The 24,795-nt window shown below is 38.2% G+C and overlaps 1 protein-coding gene across 1 annotated transcript in view; it reads right to left on the bottom strand.

Moving 5' to 3' along the window:
- Positions 1–24,795, bottom strand: part of LOC124721697 (WD repeat-containing protein 6) — a 292,998-nt gene that overhangs the window by 19,769 nt on the left and 248,434 nt on the right. The window contains exons 14-15 of the mRNA XM_047246781.1: positions 15,849–16,303; positions 15,568–15,727 (exon numbers count right to left, since the gene is read on the bottom strand). Coding sequence (XP_047102737.1) covers positions 15,568–15,727; positions 15,849–16,303 — 615 coding nt within the window. The remainder of the gene's footprint in view (positions 1–15,567; positions 15,728–15,848; positions 16,304–24,795) is intronic.

Raw genomic sequence — 24,795 nt, 5'->3', positions numbered from 1 at the left:
AATAAAAAGAAGAAATTAACACAACTAATCGAAATATCCATACCAAATACAACAAATATACAAAAGAAAACAGGAGAAAAAATTGAAAAATACATCCAACTGGCTGAGGAAGTCAAGGACATGTGGCATCAGGATAAAGTTGACATTATACCAATTATACTATCAACTACAGGAGTCATACCACACAATATCCACCAGTACATCAACGCAATACAGCTACATCCAAACTTATATATACAACTACAGAAATCTGTAATTATTGATACATGTTCAATTACCCGAAAGTTCCTAAATGCAATATAACATATACCGTACAGTTAAAAGGAAGTCATGCTTGATCAAGGTCCACGTCACTTTCCATTTTTAACCAGACATAATGTCTGAGACAGGAAAGAGAAATAATAATAATGAAATTGTGGGTACATTAGTCGTAAATATGGGTCCAATGAGAGGGGATCCCATTTGGGCATGTTACAACCAATATTCTGAATTATTCTCACAGAGTTGGAGCTCTCTCCTATGTAAATCACTGTTCATCTTCTTGGCTAAGAGAGAGAGTGGAGCAACTCTTTATTTTTGCTCACAACATTCAGCAACATTATTAATAATTTTTCTAGCTCCACTCCACGAAGTATGAGGCATGTTTTTTTAAGTATGTACCATTTTGAAATTAAAAAAAAAAGACATGCTAAGATTTCTCAATAACTTTATTTTTACATGAAAGCCTGTACCTTAATCTACTTTTCTACATAATTTCTGTCAATATTGAGGCACTTGTCATAACATTGTACCAGTTTTTGAATACCCTCCTCATAGAAGTCAGCCACCTGACTTGATAATCACTGCATCATCACTGTTTTGACTTCGTCATCGTCTTGAAGACGCTGACTGCCCAGGTGTTTCTTCAAGTGCAGGAACAGATGGTAGACACTGGGCACAAGATCGAGGCTGTACTGAGGATGATCTAGAGTTTCCCATCAAAAAGATGTGATGAGATCTTTGGTCTGATTCGCCACATGCAGACGGGCCTCGTCTTGCAGGAAAACGATGCCCTTGCTCAACTTCTATGGACTGTTGCTTTGATTCTGGTGTGACATAGGCCACCCATGTTTCATCGTCCATAACAATTTGGCTTAAGAAATCATCACTGTTGTTATGGTACCACTCAAGCAAAGTCAATGCACTGTCTAAACGTTTGGTTTTGTGCACATTTGTCAACATTTTTGGTACCCAATGTGCGCACAATTTTCAGTAATTCAAGTGCTCGGTCACAATGCCATACAAAACACTATGAAAAACATTAGGAAAGTCATCCTGCAAGGTGGAAATCGTAAAGCGTCTGTTTTCTCTCACCTTATTGTCCACTTCCTGCACCAAACTTTCATTAATGACCAAGGGACGCCCCACTTTCTTACCATTCCATCATTCATAATGATTTCTCCGTAAACTGCACAGATCTCATGGTGAATATTGATCGCTTTTAGGCCTTTAGCACTAAGAAACCTTATAACAGCTGTGTACTTCACAGTTGGTGGGACTCATGATTATCGGAGGCATCTTAAACACTCAGTACAAAACATAAATAAGGAAGAAACAGACTGTAATGGCATCAGTGTGTAGATTAAGGTACAGGCTTTCATGTAAAAATAAAATTACTGAGATATCTTAGACCATCTCTTTTTAATTTCAAAATGGTACTTACTTAAAAAACACGCCTCGTACTATCCTTGCCCTTCTCTGAGGCATGGAAAGAGTGTCTTGTGCTGCCGGTCTGCAAAAGGAAGAAAGTAGACCCATGAAGAAAAGGAACAACACTCTTGAAAAATCAAGGAAATCTGGGAGCAACAAAAATTAAACACAAAGAAGCAAAACCAAAGCTGATTTATTGAACCATCCAAAACTTATTCAGTTAAATAACATACTAATTTATGGAGGTTACTAATTAACAGTAAGATACGTAAAGAAAGGTGTGGTAAAGTGACTAGGATGGGAAAAGAGGCCACTGCGTACTTTTTCTCTGAATAGCACTGGTGCCTGCTGAGAAATGGTCCAACTAGCTCTAATATACTTTGCCACTGTTGTCAGTGAGACTGATAGAGGAAGCTCTGTCCATCATTTTTTAGTAAAAACTATTTTGTTTTTCAGTTATCTGATGTAATATGTCATTTATATTATTCTTGTTACCTCACTTGTATGGAAAGTAATTATTTTATATGGCATCAATGTTTAAAGAAAGTCATTTGGCTGAATAATGTAGTTCATTTTTCAGTCTGATAGATTCTTCTATGGATAGCTAATGCTGACATGGATTTCGATTGGGCAAAGTGGCCACACTACTCGTCAGGAAAAGTGGCAGAGATGTTCACTCGATAAAAGTTAGTTGCTCCTAAAAAAACAAGCATAATAGAACAAATAAAACTGACTTATAAACCCTTTTATATACAAAGCTATCATCTGCCATTCTCTCTCTTTACAACAGTTATGAATTAATGAATCCATATTATTTAAAACCATTTGCTTTGGATGAATTTGGCCCAATACAAATTTCCACTTGAAAATGGTCTGCTGCAGCCACTTGATATTCTTTCAGATACCAGCACGTTAAGGTATCCAGATAATGTGCCCGTAAAACAGAAACATAAATGTGAGACCCTGTTGCAAAGGCCTTCATAAAAATGTATATAGTTGTAATATATTGTTTTCTTTTTTACTTAAAAGTATGAGGAGTATTCAATAAGTAATGCACACTTTTTTTTTTTAAAAAAAAAAAGCTGGTTGGTTTTATTTTGGATTCATATACATCATATTATTCCCCATTCTTCTGTTTCGAAAACCCTATTTTTCAACATAATCTCCTTCCAATGTGACAGCCTTATGTCACCTTACTGAGTGGGCCTGCATGCCAGCATGGTACCACTCTACTGGTTGATGTCAGGGCCGACATTTTGCTGTACCAAAATCCTCCCCACCATCCATGAACTGCTTCCAGTGGAATGCATCCTTCATTGGCACAAACAGATGTAATTCAGAAGGTGTGACATCTGGGCTTTAGGGTGGATGAGAAAGAACAGTCCAATGAAGTTTTGTGAATGCCTCCTGGGTGTGTAGGTTTGTGCGAGGACTTGCGTTGTCATGGAGAAGGAGAAGTTTGTTTGCATTTTTGTGGTGGTGAACATGCTAAAGCTGTTGTTTAATTTTCTGAGTGTAGTTCAATACACTTCAGAGTTGAACATTGCACCATGAAGGAGGACACCAAAAAAAATAGAGTCCTGGAAGACCATCAACATGACTTTACCAGCTTAAGGTGCATATTTTAACTTTTTCTTCTCAGGAGAGGTGGTGTGCCGCCAGCCCATGGATTGCCATTTTGTTTCTGGTTCAAAGTGATGAACCCATGTCTCATCATTTGTAATGATATTCAACAAAAAATTGACACCATTGGTCTTGTAACATGGAAGCAATTCCGCATAGATGGTCCTTTTTTGTACTTTATGGTCTTCTGTTAGGCGACAAAGAACCCAGAGGGCACACACCTTTGAGTACCCCAACTGATGGATGAGTGTATCAGCACTACCAACAGAGACCTTCAGTTGAGCAGTGAGTTGTTTGATTGTGATCTGTCGATCACCTGAAATGAGAGTGCAGGAATCACAACTGTGTGCGGCCAGCTGACACACGCAAGATTGGATAGGATTGCATGATCTTATTGCAGTGATGACACATGCCTCACCCAAAAAATCACCATGCTTTTTTTCACTACCAGGTGCCCACAGACATTCTGCAAACACCTATGAATATCTGTGATGTTCTGGTTTCCTGTCACAAGAAACTCAGACAGTTATGTCCTTGGAACACACTTCCACCACAGACACCATTTTGAAGGCAACATATAGTGCTGCCACCTATCAGAAGTTCATGAAACTATAGGGGCTGAAGCAGAAATATTCAGTGATGTCCCACAACAAATTCTGCATTGTTTCAACCATAACTGTCCATGAAAAAAACTGTGTTGCATTACTTACAGAACACCCCTCAAATTTGGTGTGGTACCCTGTAATATGTAGATTCAAAATGTGTAACTGTAAGCTTCTATCAGTAACCATGGTTGGGTAAAACTTAATTTCTGTTTGACCACTTTATTCTGAACCCTTTCATATGAGGCCTGAGGTTTGCCTTACAATGTTAATAATGGCTCTTGCACAAAAGGTTTGACAACCACTGGTGTGGGCCATTGTTCAGGTGTCCCAGAATTCTAATTTTTCTGCATCTGTATATATATTCCATCATGGGATTGTTGTTGAGAGATTGGAACAATCATTTAGTGAACACTGGCTTCCAGCAGAACTGGAAAAAAGTGATAAGCCCCAAATAGTCACATCCAAATTCAAAGGTTTCCTTGTGCATACTACTCCTTTCTGTACAGGAGTAGAACTTCCCTCTCTAATGTGTTATTTATTCATATACTGTCTCACAATTTTTTCATGTTTCATTAATTATTTAGTTCTTTTATTTATAAATTTTCTACTCATCATTATGTAAACTATATAATAAATTATTCCATGACAAAGTAGCTCTCAGTTGCAATGTCCCACAAAATTGAACAGGTAAATGAATAAATAAATACACATAAAGGAAGAAATGTTGCAGTCCAAGATCAATAGATTGTGAGCACATATCCTGCTATAAGTTTAAAAACTTTCAGCAGCATCTGAACAAGAAACGCCTGACAGTAATCCCAACTGTCAGATGGTGACATGAAGCTTGCAAGCTTGTCCTTTTTGAGAGAGATGGGCTATTATGTGACATTAGCTGCAACTTTCTTTCTGCCCTTATTTCCATACTTATCCATAACTGAACAACATAACATTACACAGTATAAATACCAATCCCAGTCCTACAAATACACTCCTGGAAATTGAAATAAGAACACCGTGAATTCATTGTCCCAGGAAGGGGAAACTTTATTGACACATTCCTGGGGTCAGATACATCACATGATCACACTGACAGAACCACAGGCACACAGACACAGGCAACAGAGCATGCACAATGTCGGCACTAGTACAGTGTATATCCACCTTTCGCAGCAATGCAGGCTGCTATTCTCCCATGGAGACGATCGTAGAGATGCTGGATGTAGTCCTGTGGAACGGCTTGCCATGCCATTTCCACCTGGCGCCTCAGTTGGACCAGCGTTCGTGCTGGACGTGCAGACCGCGTGAGACGACGCTTCATCCAGTCCCAAACATGCTCAATGGGGGACAGATCTGGAGATCTTGCTGGCCAGGGTAGTTGACTTACACCTTCTAGAGCACGTTGGGTGGCACGGGATACATGCGGACGTGCATTGTCCTGTTGGAACAGCAAGTTCCCTTGCCGGTCTAGGAATGGTAGAACGATGGGTTCGATGACGGTTTGGATGTACCGTGCACTATTCAGTGTCCCCTCGACGATCACCAGTGGTGTACGGCCAGTGTAGGAGATCGCTCCCCACACCATGATGCCGGGTGTTGGCCCTGTGTGCCTCGGTCGTATGCAGTCCTGATTGTGGCGCTCACCTGCACGGCGCCAAACACGCATACGACCATCATTGGCACCAAGGCAGAAGCGACTCTCATCGCTGAAGACAACACGTCTCCATTCGTCCCTCCATTCACGCCTGTCGCGACACCACTGGAGGCGGGCTGCACGATGTTGGGGCGTGAGCGGAAGACGGCCTAACGGTGTGCGGGACCGTAGCCCAGCTTCATGGAGACGGTTGCGAATGGTCCTCGCCGATACCCCAGGAGCAACAGTGTCCCTAATTTGCTGGGAAGTGGCGGTGCGGTCCCCTACGGCACTGCGTAGGATCCTACGGTCTTGGCGTGCATCCGTGCGTCGCTGCGGTCCGGTCCCAGGTCGACGGGCACGTGCACCTTCCGCCGACCACTGGCGACAACATCGATGTACTGTGGAGACCTCACGCCCCACGTGTTGAGCAATTTGGCGGTACGTCCACCCGGCCTCCCGCATGCCCACTATACGCCCTCGCTCAAAGTCCGTCAACTGCACATACGGTTCACGTCCACGCTGTCGCGGCATGCTACCAGTGTTAAAGACTGCGATGGAGCTCCGTATGCCACGGCAAACTGGCTGACACTGACGGCGGCGGTGCACAAATGCTGTGCAGCTAGCGCCATTCGACGGCCAACACCGCGGTTCCTGGTGTGTCCGCTGTGCCGTGCGTGTGATCATTGCTTGTACAGCCCTCTCGCAGTGTCCGGAGCAAGTATGGTGGGTCTGACACACCGGTGTCAATGTGTTCTTTTTTCCATTTCCAGGAGTGTATAAGCACACATTTGTGACATTATTTATAGGCGATTAAAAAGATTTAATAAATAAATGTCTTTTACACTTGAGGTAGGAATTTAATGTACTCTGCTGTGTACGCATAATTTAGCTCTATTACTTCAAAGGAAATAAGCAAGCAGCTGAAACTGATAATTAATAATGATGGAGGAGCAGTTGGTGTACACACAGGAGTACACCATGCTTTCAGAAATATACAAATTGCTAACTAACACTTTAAGCAGCATAAAACAGACATGTACTGTATATGTGAAATAAAGTAGAATATTTGTAGTATAGTACAGCAAACTGGTTCTCTCTTCCCACTTGAAAAAGGATTTCTCCATAAGCTAGTAAGTTTTCTTTCTTTCTGTGTGTATCTATCAACAACTCAATGCTTCGGCTTTTTGGTAATTGGTCTCCTTCGGTCCAAAAGTAATAAAGAATATTAGAAGTCTTTATTATAACAGAGTATTTTTTGTCCTCTTTGCATAGATAAAAATAAAAAAAAGGCTTTATTCTTAATGATGCTGTCAGTACGAGAAAGACAACCATTGTTATCACGTAAATTCAGACTTACTTAATTACTATCTTTATGATTACAATATTTATTATGCCATCAGCACAAGAAAGACAACCATTGTTATCACGTAAATTCAGACTTACTTAATTATAATAACAGAAATAATGACCTTGGACTATTACTGTGCCTTGACAATCTCCAGTAATTATTAATTTTGTCCTCCTATGAACACAAGAATATAGTATTTTGGGTGCTAATAGTTTGTATAAAAATGCCATTTTAATTCAATAACTGATAATCAAATTACTTTTATAGGACACTGAAATGCAGTCACAAAAAATAATGAGACCAGATAATGACAAAAATTATGAAATATTCCAGTAAAGTTACAGAAGAGATAGGATTAGTTGAGAATTATTAGCAAACAATTTTAAATTTAAGGCATTTCTTAATTAAATGGTTTCTATATTCGAAAGCAGTTTCTCTACAAAATTAAATGACACATTTTTGTAATGTGTGAGGCAATGGAGAAATACAAGGACCTCAGATTTTGTTTTTTTCAACCATAAATATCTATCAGCAAAGCACATTTTTCAGAATCTAGGAGCACTAAATGTAGAAATTAAGAATGCTGACAATGAAATCAAATAATTACAAATATAGTGATATGAGAGGGAGGAAAGTTAGGAGAATATTTTTTCTAGAAAGAGCTGGTAAGAATTTGTTAACATCCCACTTAGACAATGAATAGACATCATTTAGTTCCAACATGATGGATGTAAAGGAATTATGGGCAATATTTAAATGGAGTGTAAATGGGCCTCTGGAGAAGTATGTGCTGAGTAAGTGGATCTTTTGTGGCGGTGTTCGTAGCGACAAACAATTCGCTGTAGAAATGGCTTACGAAGTCACCGCCACACTTTTAATAGCGGGCCGACCGGTCCGCTGGAACAGTGAACAGAAAGATGAAAACCCAAACACTCTGATTAAATAAAAGTCGGTACTTATCTTTATTAAAGAAGATACAGAAACCCAGGGGTGAACTCCGTGTCTACAGAAATCTGTCTAGTTCGAGTCGGAGCGGCTAGGTCAGCTTCGGCTGACGACAAACAACAACTCTGCCGCGATGAACACACAACTGACTAGCAAGTACACAATTCGGTGGCGAGTATACAACTGAGCGGCGAATACAGAACTTCTAGCGCTCGCGACTCCAGCGCTTAAGAAGCCAGAAGCCAGCGGTGGCGCGCGCAGACTTGCGGCGATTTCCTGTCTCGCTGGCACTGCTTATGCGGACGGCGTCCGGACTTTGATGCTGCCAACCTTTTAGCAGCGGGCTCGGGTGGCATTACTGGCTAGGATGTAACAGGATCAAGTACAGAAAATACACACCGTGGTTAATAACTAAATTCTAAATACACTGAGGAAGCAGAGACTATTGCACTCTCAGTTAAAAAATGAATGCTTAAATGATGACAGGCAAAGGTTAGTAGAAATCTGTGCAGCTGAAAAAAGATCGATGTGCAAAGCTTACAATTACCACTTTTTTCATACCTTAGCAAAAGTTCTTGCCGAGGACCTGAGAAAATTCTGATCATACCTAGCTCAGTACATTTTCACCAATCGCAATTGTTCATCAGAGACAAGGGTAACATCAAGAGTGCACCAGTGAAGTGTGATTAGGCCGCTCTTATTCTCTATATACATTAATGGTCTGACGGACAGGGTGGGCAACAATCTGCTGCTGTTTGCTGATGATGCTGTGGTGTATAGGAAGATGCTGTCATTGAGTGATTGTAGGAGGATACAGGATGACAGACAAAACTTCTAGTTTGCTCTAAATGTAGAAAAATGGAAGTTAACGCAGATGAGTAGAAAAACAATCCTGTAATGTTCCAATATGGCATTACTAGTGTGCTGCTTGACACAGTCATGTCAATTAAATATGTAGGTGTAATGTTCTAAAGTGATATGATATGAAATGAGAAAGTAAGGATGGTAGTGGAGAAGCTGAATGGTCAACTTCAGTTTATCAGGAGAATTTTAAGAAAGTGTAGCTCATCTCTAATGGAGAGCACATATAGAACACTAGTGCAACTTATTCTTTAATAATGCTTGAGCGTTAGGGATTCCCACCAGGTTAGATTAAAGGAACACATGGCAGCAATTCAGAGACATGGTGCTAGATCTCTTAGTGATAGGTTCTATCAGACTGCAAGTATTATGTAGATACTTTGTGAAATGGAGGGAAGATGACACTCTATTCCTGAAACACTATTGAGAAAATTCAGACAAACAACATTTGAAGCTGATTGCAGAACAATTCTACTGCTGCCATCATACATTTTGTTTAAGGGCCACACAGATAAGATAAGAGACATTAGCATTCATATGGTGGCATGTAAACAGTTGTTTCCCCCTTGCTCTATTTGCAAAAGGAAAAGGGAAGGAAATGACTAGTAGTGGTAAAAGGCATCTTCCACCATACACCATACAGTGGCTTCCAGAATATGTATGTAGACACAGATGTAGAAGCAATACTACTCATGTCACTTACCAGATGATGTATTCAAAGCACATCTTTATTTAGACACAAAGACAACCACCACCAAATGGGAAGAGTGCCTAGGGGACATCCAGCACTTAAATGCTAAGTATGCCACAGAGCATGTCTCGTGAGATTGGGGTGTTTGCTACACAAGGCAAACCATTTGGAAACTCCCACTCACTATGTTCCCCTAAACTCCAAAGATGAGAACGTGCTTTCCATTATACCCCCTTATTCTTCTATGCATCTGAACTCTCTCTTTCCTTTCTTGAATCACCTCCGTTAGATAATTTCTTTATTTTTCTCCTTCATAATTGTCCCTCTTATTCTCCTCTTATTTGTAGTGGTCCTTTCTTTTTCTTTTTTTTCTTTTCTTATATATTTATATTTACTTCTCACTCTTTCATTGACTTCTACCTTCTCCGACCCGAAGATGGCGCAGTGCTTACTGACCCATTTATGCCTGTCTTCTTCCTTATACAAAGTGGGAGCTTTTCGAACCTTCCCCTCAGCTATTTCTCTTTTCTGTCTGAAGAAGCTAGCAGTGCTGTTACTGGTAGTTATTAATTTCTGTCTATTGTACAGGTATTTATATCTCATGTACTGGCTAATGGTTCTAATGGACCAATCTGATTCACTTTGATGTTCTCATGTTACACTTTTTCTTCTTCTACATGAATGACTGTATGACAACAAGTTGTTTTGTCCAGAGAACATCTGACTTAAATTTTTGTGATTGTGGAGTAGTATGCTACAAGCATGAATCAGCAGTGGAACTGTGCAAACAAGGACCTGAGCTAAACGTCTTCGATGAACTCTGCTATGACTTAGATGTTGTTGAAAACTACACTAGTATGTTGAAAGGCATGATGCAATGCCTAGCAGATCCTGTAATAAACTGTGAGCAAGAATCTGCAGAAAATTCAAGTAAACAATACTTTCACACTGGCACCTGTGATATTAAATATAGTGTGCCGTTAAGACATAGGTATGAAGTTCTGTCTGAAGATGGTGAAAACTGTGAAAAGAACTGCAGAGGCATGAAAGATGACTTAATCAGCCATAATAGCCATAGGCAAACATACACATTGCAATCTAGGCTTAAGACTCCCAAATGTACAAGCCATGTGGAGTAAAAGACAGGCACAAACTTAAAGATATTACTTATCAAAATAAGGTAAAGGTGAAATACTAATCTCATCAAAAAGCCATGAGAAAGACCTAGCCACGATCATGGCTGAAGAGCAGACACAGTTTAGAGTGACAGGGAAACATGAAGCCTGGTGTGCTATAATGTGAAGTACTCAGGAACTAAGAGATATTTAGTAAAAAGTGTGGCAGTTTGTCATAATTGGTCGACAAAATAATGTTTAGTGGGATGAAAGTAGACTTGCAACATTGGCAGTGACAGAAGTTCTTGAAAAACAAGTGCAAGCAAATTTTGTTGTTGTTAGTATCCCTCACAAACGCAATCTAATAGAAAACTCTAGTGTGTATCAGGAAACTGTCTCAACAAACAAGAAGTTTCAGAAGATTTGCAGGAGATATCAGCATGACACATTCACTGAAACAAATGATGAGGGGGAACAATTTACCAAGCATGGTCTACTTAAAAATCACAGTGGGAAGATCATGCTGTGCAAAAAAATATTAGACGTGATTATGAAGAGTGTTCCAAGTGCACCAGCAAACAATACAATAGCAGTGCCATTGTCATCAAAGCCTGTAACTGCTGCAGAGGAAGATTTGCATTCACCAGACAAAGACTCAACAGAACCTAACACAGGGACAGAGCTACTAGTAAATACAACTCTGTCAGCAGCAGGCTCTTCTCCAGCACAAGCAGTACTGTTGTCACAAGCAGATGAATCAACACTGCTAACAACAACTCCACAGCTACAGTGCACCTGCACCAAAATCAGCAGCACAAGAGACATCATCATCACTGGCTGCAACTGCAACAGTGGTAGCAACAGCAGCAGTAGCAGCAACAGCAGGGGCTTGAGAGGGATGCAGGAGGAGTCACCGGATCACACTCAGCACGAACGAGGGTTTTCTGTACTCGCAGCTGGGGTGTAGAGTAACATAGATACTATTAATGTAGATATTTCCACCATAAAAATTTTGTACCAGAATGTTCAGAATGTGTCATGTAAACTTGACGAGATTGAAATATTATTAGCAACTGAGACAGCACAAATTTTAATTAAGTTAGAATGATACTTTAAAGAGAATGAAATGTGTGTTTACAATCCAGAGAACTTTAAAGGATTTAATCATTTCTGCAGGGACAAACATAAGGAAGGGAGAATTACACCATATGTAAGCAGTGAGACAAAGTAAATTTCTCCATGGCCAATTGAAAATAGTTCATAAATGTTTTCAAAGCAGTAGTTATGGAAATAAAGTTACAGGGAGAGATATGTTACATATTGGGTCTGTTCAGATCACCTAGCTCACCAATAAATAGCTTTTTAAAAGAACTAGAAGTATTTCTAGATCAGGTCATAAATGAATTCCCTTACGTAGTTATAGTGGGGGATCCAAATACTGATACATTAAAAGATAATTGTCATAAAAGAAGTTTCTGTGATCTGATCAATGCCTACAATCTCCAATTAGGTATTCGAAGCCCAACAAGATGTTGCCAGACCTCACAAACATTGATAGGTCAGACAAGTACTTCAAATATTGGGAGTAAATGTTATGTGTGAAAAAATTCTCCTAGAATCCAGATAGTTAAAACCAGAAAATTTGAGTAGACTACAAACATTAGTAAATGGGGAAGACTGACAGGAAAACACTCCATAAATAATGTTGAGGAGAGATGGGAGTGATTTTGTTCAACACTAATCTATTACATATATACTACTTGCTCTACTGTATCCAGAAGTCTAAATATGGGAGTTAATAACAAATAGACCACCTCAAATATTATAAAATCAAGGAAAGATCTATAAATGACATGTGAAAATTGGCAGATAACCAAAACTATGGCTAAATTGACACATATAAGGACAAGAAGAGAGCCTACAGTAGAATTATAAGAGAAACTAAGTCCAAATTTTATCAGAACGAAATTTCAACTTCTAAAAACATTTCCAAGACTGAATGCTCGCACATCAGTGGGTGCAGGAAAGGGTCTGCTAGGAAAGAGAGCAGTAATATAATTTTAGAGAAAGACGGTCCCAAAAGCCAAGTAATATGTATAATATATCCAATACTACAGCGTGTATTTTTCTGATGCCAACAAGTAAATAAGAGATAGCAAAAATAACACACACTCCAAGGCCCAAAAACATGGAAGGTCTTGATGGGATACCTATCTGTATAGTAGAGTACTGTTTTCAGTGGTTGGTAGAACTCTGACTAATTTAATAAACTCAACCATGGAACATGGGATGTTTCTTAAATGTCTGAAAAAAGAGTAAGGTTGTGCGCATTCATAAGGGTGATGATAAGAAAAATCCAATAAACTATAGGTCAATTACTATAATGCCCGTCTTATCTAAAATTGTGGAAACAGTCTTGAAGGATAGAATATTAAATTTTATAGAGAAGAATGACATACTAAATGAGGCACATCATGGATTTAGAAAATATAGATCTACCACCACAGCCATAGCTAACTTTGTAGCCGAAGTTATTGGAGCATTCGATCAAACAAAGAAAAGTTTGTGGTATTTTCCTTGACCTCTCAAAGGTATTTGATTGTGTGTGTCACTACAAATTAATTCACAAGCTGATCTATTATAATATATCATGGGAAAGGCAAATGACATCATACAATTATTTATGGAAAACAGAGAGCAGTGTGTAGAAGTAAAACATAAAAAGAATTGTGCTATTGTAAACATACACTCTAATTTTCAGGCAGTTAATTATGGTCTACCTCAGGCAAGAGTTTTAGGTCCCCGTCTGTTCATTCTGCACATAAATGGTATGACATCAGCAGTAGATGACAATGTAGTAATGTTTGCAGATGACACTTCACTCATACTAAAAAGTGACTTGGTAAAAGACCTGGAGTCAAGTGCTTCTGCAAATCCGAGTGAGGCTTACAAATATTTCAGTGAAAACATGTTTGTAAATGGGAATACGTCAACACAGACACAACTACGGGTGTCATCATTGAAAAGCATTTGACTTGGGAGAACCATATCAGCAAAGTATGCTCAAAAGTAAGCACTAACATATTCTTAATGAGGTGGATGTCGAGGACAGTATGCAGACACGCTGTTAATAATGTACTATGGTCTAGTCTGCCCCCACTTATCTTACTGCATTTTAGTCTGTGGAAATGCTAGTGAAGCTTCAAAAGAAAGCTGTTAGATGCACTGCAAATGTTACCCCAAGCCAATCCTGCAGAAATACAATCAGGCAATTTAATATCATGACAGTCCCTTCACTATTTATATTGAAAACAATTATGCATGTGAAAGCAAATAGTACTATCCAGATGAATAGAGAGATACACAATTACAAAATGAGAAATAGGGATGATTATCATCTACACAGGAAGTGGCTCAAATTATACAAGAAAGATCCTATAACTGCTGGGTGCATTTACACAATAAACTGACACTCAGCATAAAAAGCATTCGAAAGACATCTATTTTCAGAAACAAATTAAAAGGTTATTTAGTCTCCTTAACCCTGTATAGTTTAAATGAATGCCTAGAAGCTGAACAGTAGAGAGTTTTTTTTTTTTTTTTCAAGCAGCGAGGCCATCATAAAATTTGTACCCATAAACCAGTAAGCACAAACATAAAATACTTGTACTGTCTTATTATATAAGAATGATGATGTTGCTGCCACAAAGAGTGGCCATGCGGTTAGAGGTGCCATGTCACGGATTGCATGCCACCTCCTGCCGGAGGTTTGAGTTCTCCCTCGGGCATGGGTGTGTGTGTGTGTTGTTCTTAGAATAAGTTAGTTTAAGTAGTGTGTAAGTCTAGAGATCAATGACCTCAGCAGTTTGGTCCCTCAGGAAATCGCACACATTTTTTGATCCTGTTCTGTTGCTGCTTGCCCTTTTTTGTTCGTTTCAGGTGCACTGAAAGATATGCTGTTATAAAGTGAGGCTACCAGAGTGTAACATGGCAGAATTACTCAGTGCATGGTGTAGACTACTGGAGTGTCATGGTGAAAGAATGATATTGTGAAAATGTGAGGAAGAGCATATGATTACTGTGTTGTCATGAGGTTTGGTATTTATCACACAAAAAAATTTACATTCTGCTAAATTGCGTATGTCTGATTCATGTGATGTATATAATTGAAACATTGACTACATCTTTGTGACTGCATCTATATAATGAAAATTGTCTACAGAAGGATTAAGAAATAAATAAATGAATATAAAGTGTCAAAGATACACAAAATACATATATTTCAGTGAAGTGAGATAAGGTAAATAGAAAAGGAATCCCTGAGATTTACGAATAAAGCATAATTACTTTTTAAAAAAAAGCGACATTACCTTTGTAGACCACTAGATGGCATTTAATATTACCTCAACAGTTAACACATGAAGACAAAGTGACAAGTGGCAGCCACTGCTATCATTATAATGACTTACATCATCTCAACAATCCATTAAATACAAAATACTCCAAACACATATGAATGAAGAAATGTACAACAATCAAATAAAAACCTTTTTTTGCTGAGAAACTAAATGCTTCCTGTATTCTAAAGGCTCAGTCTTTTTCAATGACTGTTTTAATACAGAGCTATATGGAACAATATTATGAAAAGGATAGTAAAAACCGAAACATTGTTAAATGCTGTAACACAGTTTAGAACCAATTGCATCAAAGAAATACAAGTTCTTGATTGAATAACATACAATAAAACATACACCAGACAATATAGGTACTGTAATGTGACAAACAGGAAACGTTCAAAATATAATGGAGGCATGTTTATGGGTTTATGATCTCTGTACTTTACAGTTTTCAAGTGATTCACAGAATAAAGAAACTCCTAACTCTCTTATTGAAAACCAACTTTCATGACAACATTATTTTTGTGTATTTCACATGGCAGTGTTTTCTATTCCTCTCATCCCATCTAACATTTCCTGGTACACTCAGTGAGTACTAATCTGAATAAAGACCAAGTGAAGAAATCATTGATATGGTAAAAGAAGTTGAAATCTACTCACTCTGTTCTCCATGCAAGAAATCCTTTAATGTCAGTAATGGTACTACAAAAGCTTTGAAGTTTCGTAGCATTCAATTTGCATGATAGGTAACTCCAGCTCCACAATGCAATGCATTGATCCACAGAACCAGTAATAATGAATCCATTAAACATTTTTATGCCTGCAACAAATGTAAACCAGTAGAAAAAGATTCCTTTTCAATTCTGATAGATTCCACAGCAAACAAGTTGCAGCTATTATTGAATAATGTGAATATTTTCTTCTGAATAATTATTGCATACCTGTAATCTGTGCAAGATGTGCAGTTGTATCTTCCCACTGAGAAACACAAACTACATCCATATCTCCAGCATTCCCAATCTTCAAATCAAGCATGGTTAGTGATAGTGCATTATCATCACCGCCTGTACCAATAACAAACCTCTCACATGATACACTAAATGTATCACTACTATTAATGCCTGTTTGGTGCACTTTAATTGAAAACAATGGTTTTCTCTGTTTCTCTGTCTGAACAAAGGAATTTTTATGATTGTTAGGCATCTGAAATTTACTTCTTACTGTGTCATGGATATCAGCAGTTAAATTCCACAATTTTAAACATCCATTGGTGTCCATTGTAAAAACAAAATAATGGCTCCTGGTGAAAAGATAGCCAACTTTCAACACACACATTTGGCTGGGAAATGCTTTCAGATGATTCAGATGGTCACACTGTGTATTGTAATTTAGCAACCTGAAAAATAAAATCATTAGTGTGTGAGTTACTGAAACATTTAAAATTCAGAGAAGAATGGCTAAGATTCTGCTGCATTTTAAACAGCCTAGAAAATTTCACAACTGTGGATACTAATGCTAAGACCTTCAACAGTCATATCAAACTTCTAAAATATGATATATTAATAAAAACATCTCATCTAAAGGTACATACATTGCACAAGGAAAATAGTGAAACCAAGAGTGAGTATTTTAAAATAATTTTAAAAATATCAGTACACAGTCTGTTGCATACAAGTTTACCATGAAACCTATTAACAAATTAATACTGTGAAACCATTTACTCACACCAACAATTACAGTTCCTACACAGGCGATGTCCCGTTCTTTCAGTATTTTTATTGATTGTTCAGCTTTATGAATAGAAGAGCAAATACAGATAATGAAACATACACCTGTGCGGCAATGTAACTGCAGCAGCACTGAATTTGGAATTAATCCAATACACAATTTCAAAAAAGAAGAATTATTAAAGTTTGACATTATAACTGAAGTGGCACACCTTGAAGTACACATGGATGTTGTATTGATAACTAATAAGTCACTCATAAAGAGAAAAATCAGACAGTTATATGTGGCACTAACTCATCATATATAATGAACTTCAAGACTTGAGTTTGCACAAAACAGAAAATCACATATGCTACGTTGATATAATGAACAGATAGAATCCTCTCTCTGCACATCTTTTACCAAATGAAAAGCTACAGATTACTAACAATCAAACCTCACTGGTTGATCTAGCAGTCAAGTCAATTTTGTAATAAGTCTGCGAAAAAGTGACACCATGAAAATAATTTCTGATTAGGCCCCAGATGTTGGAGAGTCAAGGAATATGGTCCAATGGTAATAGCTTGTTTGCTGCTACTAACAAAAACTCGCACACACACACATATCCATCCGCACATCAATGGGTATGTGTGCGTGTGCGAGTGTATACACCTTTTTTCCCCCTAAGGTAAGTCTTTCCGCTCCCGGGATTGGAATGTCTCCTTACCCTCTCCCTTAAAACCCACATCCTTTCGTCTTTCCCTCTCCTTCCCTCTTTCCTGATGAGGCAACAGTTTTTTGTGAAAGCTTGAATTTCATGTGTATGTTTGTGTTTTTTGTGTGTCTATCGACCTGCCAGCACTTTCGTTTGGTAAGTCACATCATCTGTGTTTTCAGATAAATGTTACAGTAGATGGAAAACTGACACAGAGACAAATGAGAATAATTTATAATGGGGAGAAATGTAAATGTTGCAGTGCTGCACAGTTAATCTGAACAAAACTTGTCAGGTACAGGCAAACAACATCTTAAATGTGAACATAAAAAGGAGGATAAATTTTATTTTAAATAGGTAACAAGGTATGCATGGGCAGACAAATTTGAGGAATGGATAGTTATTCTATTCTTCTGATTACCATGGACATTAAGATCCACCAGTACTCATAACCACTCTGAATTGAAGTCCAGTTCAATAGCATAATAAAACAAGCACGTAAACAAGCTTGGTCAGGGGAAGAATTATTCAATGATTATGAACGAAAATAAATTGGTTGGAAATGGAAAATTGCACATATCACAAAATACAGGTTTATTCACAAGTACCTCTGATGTTTCAGTAGACAGAAAATACATGCAAATACAGTCATCTTCTGAAAACCACGAGGTAGTTATGAATATGTCTGTATAAGCATCCTGATAGTGTATAATTAAGTTCTTATTACACAGTTGACAAGATCAGCAACTTAATGTTGACCATCATAATTTTTGTACAAAGATATAACAATAAAAGTAAAACTAAAATTTTAATTTTAATAACCCAGTGGAAATTCTTAAGAGTCATCTATTAGATATATACCAGAGAGGATGAATGTCATCATCTTTTGCTGACAAGTATAGTTCATTAAAGCAAAACAGAATGTCATTTCTGAGATTGTATTTATGTGCTGCAGTGTATACTAAAAGTAGATTGCAAACCTGTCAGCTGGTACATATTCAGAAACTGTATTTCACCTATTACCAGTTACATTTAAAAACTCATAAAAGTTGCCTGATATATGTTTGATGTCATAGATCATTTGGTCATTATCTTTAATTACTAGATCACCTTGTTCCTGATACTCTTTACCATTTCCCTTCTGACTACACTTTTTACTGTATAGATTTCATTTTCAAACATATTAATCTTTGACATGATGTGCAAGCTTTTTGAGTTTCTGATTATTCTTCTCAATGAAGAACAATACTTACTACAACAAGAAAGGAGTTGCACATCTGTGCTTATCTTGACCATTTGGCATAGTTCTATCTATTGCTACACGATAATTTTATTGCTCTTTGTTATCCATTGTTTCTTTGCTACACCACTGGTGCCAAATATCACAGTTTTTGTTGGGAACTGGTTTTTAAGGAGAGAAATTTACTTATAATTGTATTAAATTTACATACATTGCCTCATATTTGTTATTTTGGATAATGCTTTGAAGGTTAATTCTAAAGGTGCAATATAAGATCATTAACTAATCTAACAGTTTTCTAAGTTAACACATTCTTTGGAGTTGCCAAGTAGTCTTTTATGACTAATTGGCTATCATCATCTGATAACCCATTTAAAACTGGACGAATACTTATTTTGTAGACTTTGTCCTCATACACTAATGAGTTGCCTATCAAGATGTCAATATCTTCCACAGTTATGGTGGGAAAAAATAACTTCTAATGGGACTGAGGTTAATAGTAAGTGCAAGACAAAGTGTAGGGCTACAGATAAAGTGACGCTGAATGAAACACATTTGGCTGTCAAGAGGGCACTGTGTGAAGCCTTCAATTACCACTGTAGCAGAATATTATCGAAAGATTCTCACAAAACCCAAAGAAATTCTGCTCATATGTGGAGACTGTTAGTGACACTAAAGTTCATGTCCAGACACTCAAAGGTGAGAGAGAAACATGCGTGTTGTTTGAACCTACCAGTTACAAATCTAGTAGCCCGACTCTTAATTGCTTCAGCGTCTTCCTTTAATTTAACCTGGTACAGATCCCAAACACTCCAGCAATACTAAAGAATAGATTGCATAAGCATCCCACATGCAGTCTCTTTTACAGGTGAACCATCCTTTCCTTCAATTCTCCCAATGAACCAAAGTTGATCATTTGTCTTCCCCGCTGCAGTTCTCACGTGCTCACTCCATTTCATATCACTTTGCAACGTTATGCCAAGATATTTAAATGACTTGTTTATGTCAAGCTGGACCTTAGTAATACTGTATCCAAACATTACAGGTTTGTTCTTCCTGCACATCTGCATTAACTTACATTTTTCCACATTTAAGGTTAGCTGCCATTCAGCACACTAACTGGAAATTCTAAGTTATCTTGTATCTTCCTACAGTCACTCAACTTTGATATCTTACCACACACCACGGCATCATCAACAAACAACAGCTGACTGATGACCACTCTGTCTGCCAAATCATTTATGTATATAGAAAACAACAGCAGTCCTATCAAACTTCCCTGGGGCACTCCTGACAATACCCTTGTCTCTGATGAACATTCACCATCGAGGACAACATACTGGGTTACTTAAGAAGTCTTTGAGCCACTCACCTATCCGTGAACTTATACCATATACTTGTACCTTTGTTAACAGCCTGCAATGGGGCCCCATGTTAAATGCTTTCTGGAAATCCAGAAATATGGAATCTGCCTGTTGCCCTTAATCCATAGTTCTCAGTATATCATGTGAGAAAAGGGGCAAGCTGAGCTCTTTACAGGAGCAATGCTTTCTAAAACCACACTTATCTGTCGACATAAGCTTCTCTGCCTCTAGAAAGTTTTATTCAAACTACAAATATATTCAAGGATTCTGCAGCAAACAAAAGTAAGGGATACTGGTCTGTAATTTTGTGGGTCCATTATTTTACACCTCTTATATACTAGAGTGACCTGCACTTTTCTCCAGTCACTTGGGAGTTCATGATGGGTACAAGATTCACGATAAATGCATGCTAGGTAAGGGGCCAATGCCATAGAGTACCCTTTGTAAAATCGAATCAGGCTTCTATCCGGATCTGGTGATTTATTTGTTTTCAAATCTTTCAGTTGTTTCTCTATGCCAGGGATGCATATTACTATGTCATCTATACAGGAGTCTGTCTGATGATGGTATGTTTGTACAATTCTCATGAGTGAATGACTTTTTGAATGAGAGATTTAAAACTTCAACTTTCGTTTTGCTATCTACAACTGTCACACCAGACTGGTCAACAAGGGACTGAATGGAAGCCTTAGACCCACTAATCAATTTTACACAAGACCAAAATGTTCTTGGTTTCTCTGCTAGATCTTTTGCTAAGGTGTGACAATGGTTGTTGTACACCTCATGCATGGATCTTTTCACATAAGCATGAATCTCTACTAACTATTGCTTGTCATAATTTGTGCATTCCGTCTTGAACCGTGTGCTTCCTCAGCATCCTCCGAATTTTGTTATTAAAGCATGGTGGGTCTTTTCCATCCTTTATTCTTACTAGGCACATAACTCTCCACACCACAATTTACAATCTGCTTAAAGTTTGCCTATAATTGTTCTACATCCATTTTACAGGAACTAAGTGATGTCAGTCCCCTGTCTAAGTGAGATGCTAACAACTGCTTATCTGCTCTATCTAGCAGAAACACTCACCCAGCCTTCTTGACTGATTTATTAACTTTTGTAATCACAGTCGCTATAATGACATTATGAATGCTAATCCCCATTTCTGTATCGACATTGTTGATAAGATCCACCCTATTTGTAGCTACAAGATCTAAGATATTTCCATTGTATTTGGACTGCCATACTAGCTGCTCAAGACAGTTTCCAGTAAATGTGTTCAAAAGTATTTTGTATGACTGTCTGTCTGTACCCTGCACAATGAATCCATAGACATCCCAGCCTATACTCGGCAGATTAAAGTTGCCTTCAACTAGTATTGCATGATCTGAGTATTTACGTGCTATTTACCATAGACTTTCTTTGAATGACTCTAGAATTGTCACAGTGGAATCGAATGGCCAGTAAACACATCCTACAATTAACTTGGTTTCACCTATATCTGTTATACGCGACCAGATAACTTCACTGTCACATTCAAATTCAACCTCAATAGAGATAGTATTTTTGTCAACTGCAATGAACACTCCCCTCCTCTGGCCTCTAGTCTATCTTTCAGATAGATGTTCCATGACTCGCTAAATATCTCAGAGCATTCTCCTCCAGGTTTCAGCTAGCTCTCAGGCCTAAGAATAATTTGAGCACAAGAACGTTCCTGGAGGGCAGTAGATTTGGGAACTTTATTGTCAACACTTGAAAAGTTTACTGATAAAATTATGACAGTCAAAGTGTCGTTTTTCTGAACCCCATTTGACTTCTCTTGCTGCATATTAACTGGCAAATTTTTGTCAGAGCACCTCAAATTACTGCCTAGGATGAAAAACCCTCATGTGCACTCCACAAGTACTCTGATATCCAAGTAGCTGCTTCCTCTGTGTACTGCACCCCTGACCTATTAAGGGGATTCCCACACAATAACACAGGTCCAGAAATCTGCAGCCTAGATGGTCACAGAGTCGATGAAGTGATGAAGCCTTTGGTTGAGAACTTCCACTTGGCTCCAAACCAAAGGACCCAAATCAATTCTGAGAACAATGACACAAATTGTGAGCTCTGCTTGCACCTCATGTGCAAGGCCAGCCATCTTCACCACCTCCGCCAGCCACCTGTATGAAGCGAGAATGGCCTCAGAAACCATGCAGCAGGCAACAGGGCCCAACGCAATACCCGTGAGATTTTATTCCAATTTGTGACTCATTTAGACACTCTTTTAAATAGCATCTACTGTGGATCCCTCAAACAAAAAACCATGCCCAGTAGTTAGAAGAAAGCACAGCTCACACACATCTACAAGAATGATAGTAAAAGTGATGCACAAAAATACTATCCAGTATCATTGTAGTAGAATCTTATAACATATTCTGAGTTCAAACATAATGAGGTATCTCAGAGTAACCTTCTCCATGCCAACCAGCATGGATTCCACAAACACAGATCGTGTGAAACTTACTTGCATTTTTCTCACAAGACATCCTGAAAGCCACAGATCAACACAGTCAGGTAGCTGTACTATTTACTGATTCCTGAAAATCATTTGACTCTGTACCACAAATATGCTTATTATCAAAAGTAAATTCATATGGGGTGTCAAACAAAATTTGTCAAAAGATTGAGCATTTCTTAAAGAGGGAGGACACAGCATGATATCTTGTGTGGAGGGTCATCAACAATGTACATGTAACTTCAGGTATGCCCCTGCACAGTGTTTCGACTCTTGCTGTTCATGTTGTGTGTTAATGTCCTTGCAGACAATATTAATAGTAATTTCAGATTTTTCACAGATGATACAGTTATCTATAAAAAATACTGACTGATAAAAGCTGCATAAATATTCAGCAGGCTCTTGACAAGATTTCAGAGCAGTTCAAAGATTGGCACCTTGCTTTAAATGTTCAGAAATGTAAAATTGACTACAATATCAATGAGTCACAACTTGAATTGGTCAACTCAAACACCTACACTGGGTCTGCTATATGTAATGCAGGTGGTGGGCTTCAAATTGTTGGTAGAGTATTAGGGAGATTCAGTCAGTCCACAAAAGATATTGGTCACAAAACACTCATGTGACCTATCCAAGAATATTGCTCATGTGTGTGGTACCCATACCAAATAGTCCTAAAGGGGATTTGAATGTACACAGAGAAGTGCACCACAAATCATAACACTTCTGTTTGAGCCATGGGAGAGAGTCATACACATTTGCTCCTGTAGGGTTTGTTAGAAGAAAATTTGACTAATTACACATGCAAGAGGAAATTTAGCAATTATTGTTCTCATGCTCCATACTTGAATGGAACACAAAGAAGCCCTAATAACTGGTACAATGGCAAGTAACCTCTGCCGTATGCAGAGTATGGCTGCAGATGTAGAACTATTATGTAAAATTTCTATATCACATTGCCCAGACTTAAAAAAAGAATATTAAAATCACCACAAAGTACCATTTTCCTACTTTAGTGAGGTAGGTAGCATAACAAGGTTTCATATTTATCTAAAAGCTTCTAAAAATTTCCCAGTGGGGATCTCTAAATTGTAATAATTATAATTATACTATTAATCCATTATGACTTCACATGCACTTGATTCCACGTGTGTTCTGCATAAAAACTACTTGTGTCTGCAGTTTTCAATTTGTGATTATTTTTCACATAAAGGACAACTCCTCCTTTCTCCATATGAGAAATTTGGTACAGTAGGCTCAAAAGCAACAGCATTACAGTATATGCAACAGTCATTATCACAAACATTCAATCAATTCAAGATTACTCAATCATCTCCCTGTGGAATATGCAAAATAATTAACTCCATTAAAAACAAAAATTCAAACAAGACATTAAAAAGATGTTCTTCTAAAGAATCTAGTATACTCTACATCTACATCTACATCCATACTCCGCAAGCCACCTGACGGTGTGTGGCGGAGGGTACCTCGAGTGCCTCTATCGGTTCTCCCTTCTATTCCAGTCTCGTATTGTTCGTGGAAAGAAGTATTGTCAGTATGCCTCTGTGTGGGCTCTAATCTCTCTGATTTTATCCTCATGGTATCTTCATGAGATATACGTAGGAGGGAGCAATATACTGCTTGACTCCTCAGTGAAGGTATGTTCTCGAAACTTCAACAAAAGCCCGTACCGAGCTACTGAGCGTCTCTCCAGCAGAGTCGTCCACTGGTGTTTATCTATCATTTCTGTAACGCTTTCGCAATTACTGAATGATCCTGTAATGAAGCGCGCTGCTCTCCGTTGGATCTTCTCTACCTCTTCTATCAACCCTATCTGGTACGGATCCCACACTGGTGAGCAGTATTCAAGCAGTGGGCGAACAAGTGTACTGTAACCTATTTCCTTTGTTTTTGGATTGCATTTCCGTAGGATTCTTCCAATGAATCTCAGTCTGGCATCTGCTTTACCAACGATCAACTTTATACGATCATTCCATTATAAATCACTCCTAATGTGTACTCCCAGATAATTTATGGAATTAACTGCTTCCAGCTGCTGACCTGCTATACTGTAGCTAAATGATAGGGGATCTTTCCTTCTATGTATCCGCAGGACATTACACTTGGCTACATTGAGATTCAATTGCCGTTCGCTGCACCATGCGTCAATTCGCTGCAGATCCTCCTGCATTTCAGTACAATTTTCCATTGTTACAACTCAGCTATATATTTAATGTATCACTTTCCTGCGGTTTCTTTTGAGCAGAGTAAAGTATGCAACTGCAACAATGCTCTTTAGAAAAGGCAGTATGACAGAAATTAATTATTACCAACAATTTTTACTATTGACTTTCTTCTCAAAAGT

Source organism: Schistocerca piceifrons, chromosome X (genome assembly GCF_021461385.2).
Source record: "Schistocerca piceifrons isolate TAMUIC-IGC-003096 chromosome X, iqSchPice1.1, whole genome shotgun sequence".
NCBI classification, from domain to species: Eukaryota; Metazoa; Arthropoda; class Insecta; order Orthoptera; family Acrididae; genus Schistocerca; species Schistocerca piceifrons.
The sequence above is the reverse complement of the archived record's forward strand: the minus strand, read 5'-3'. Positions and strand labels throughout refer to the sequence as shown.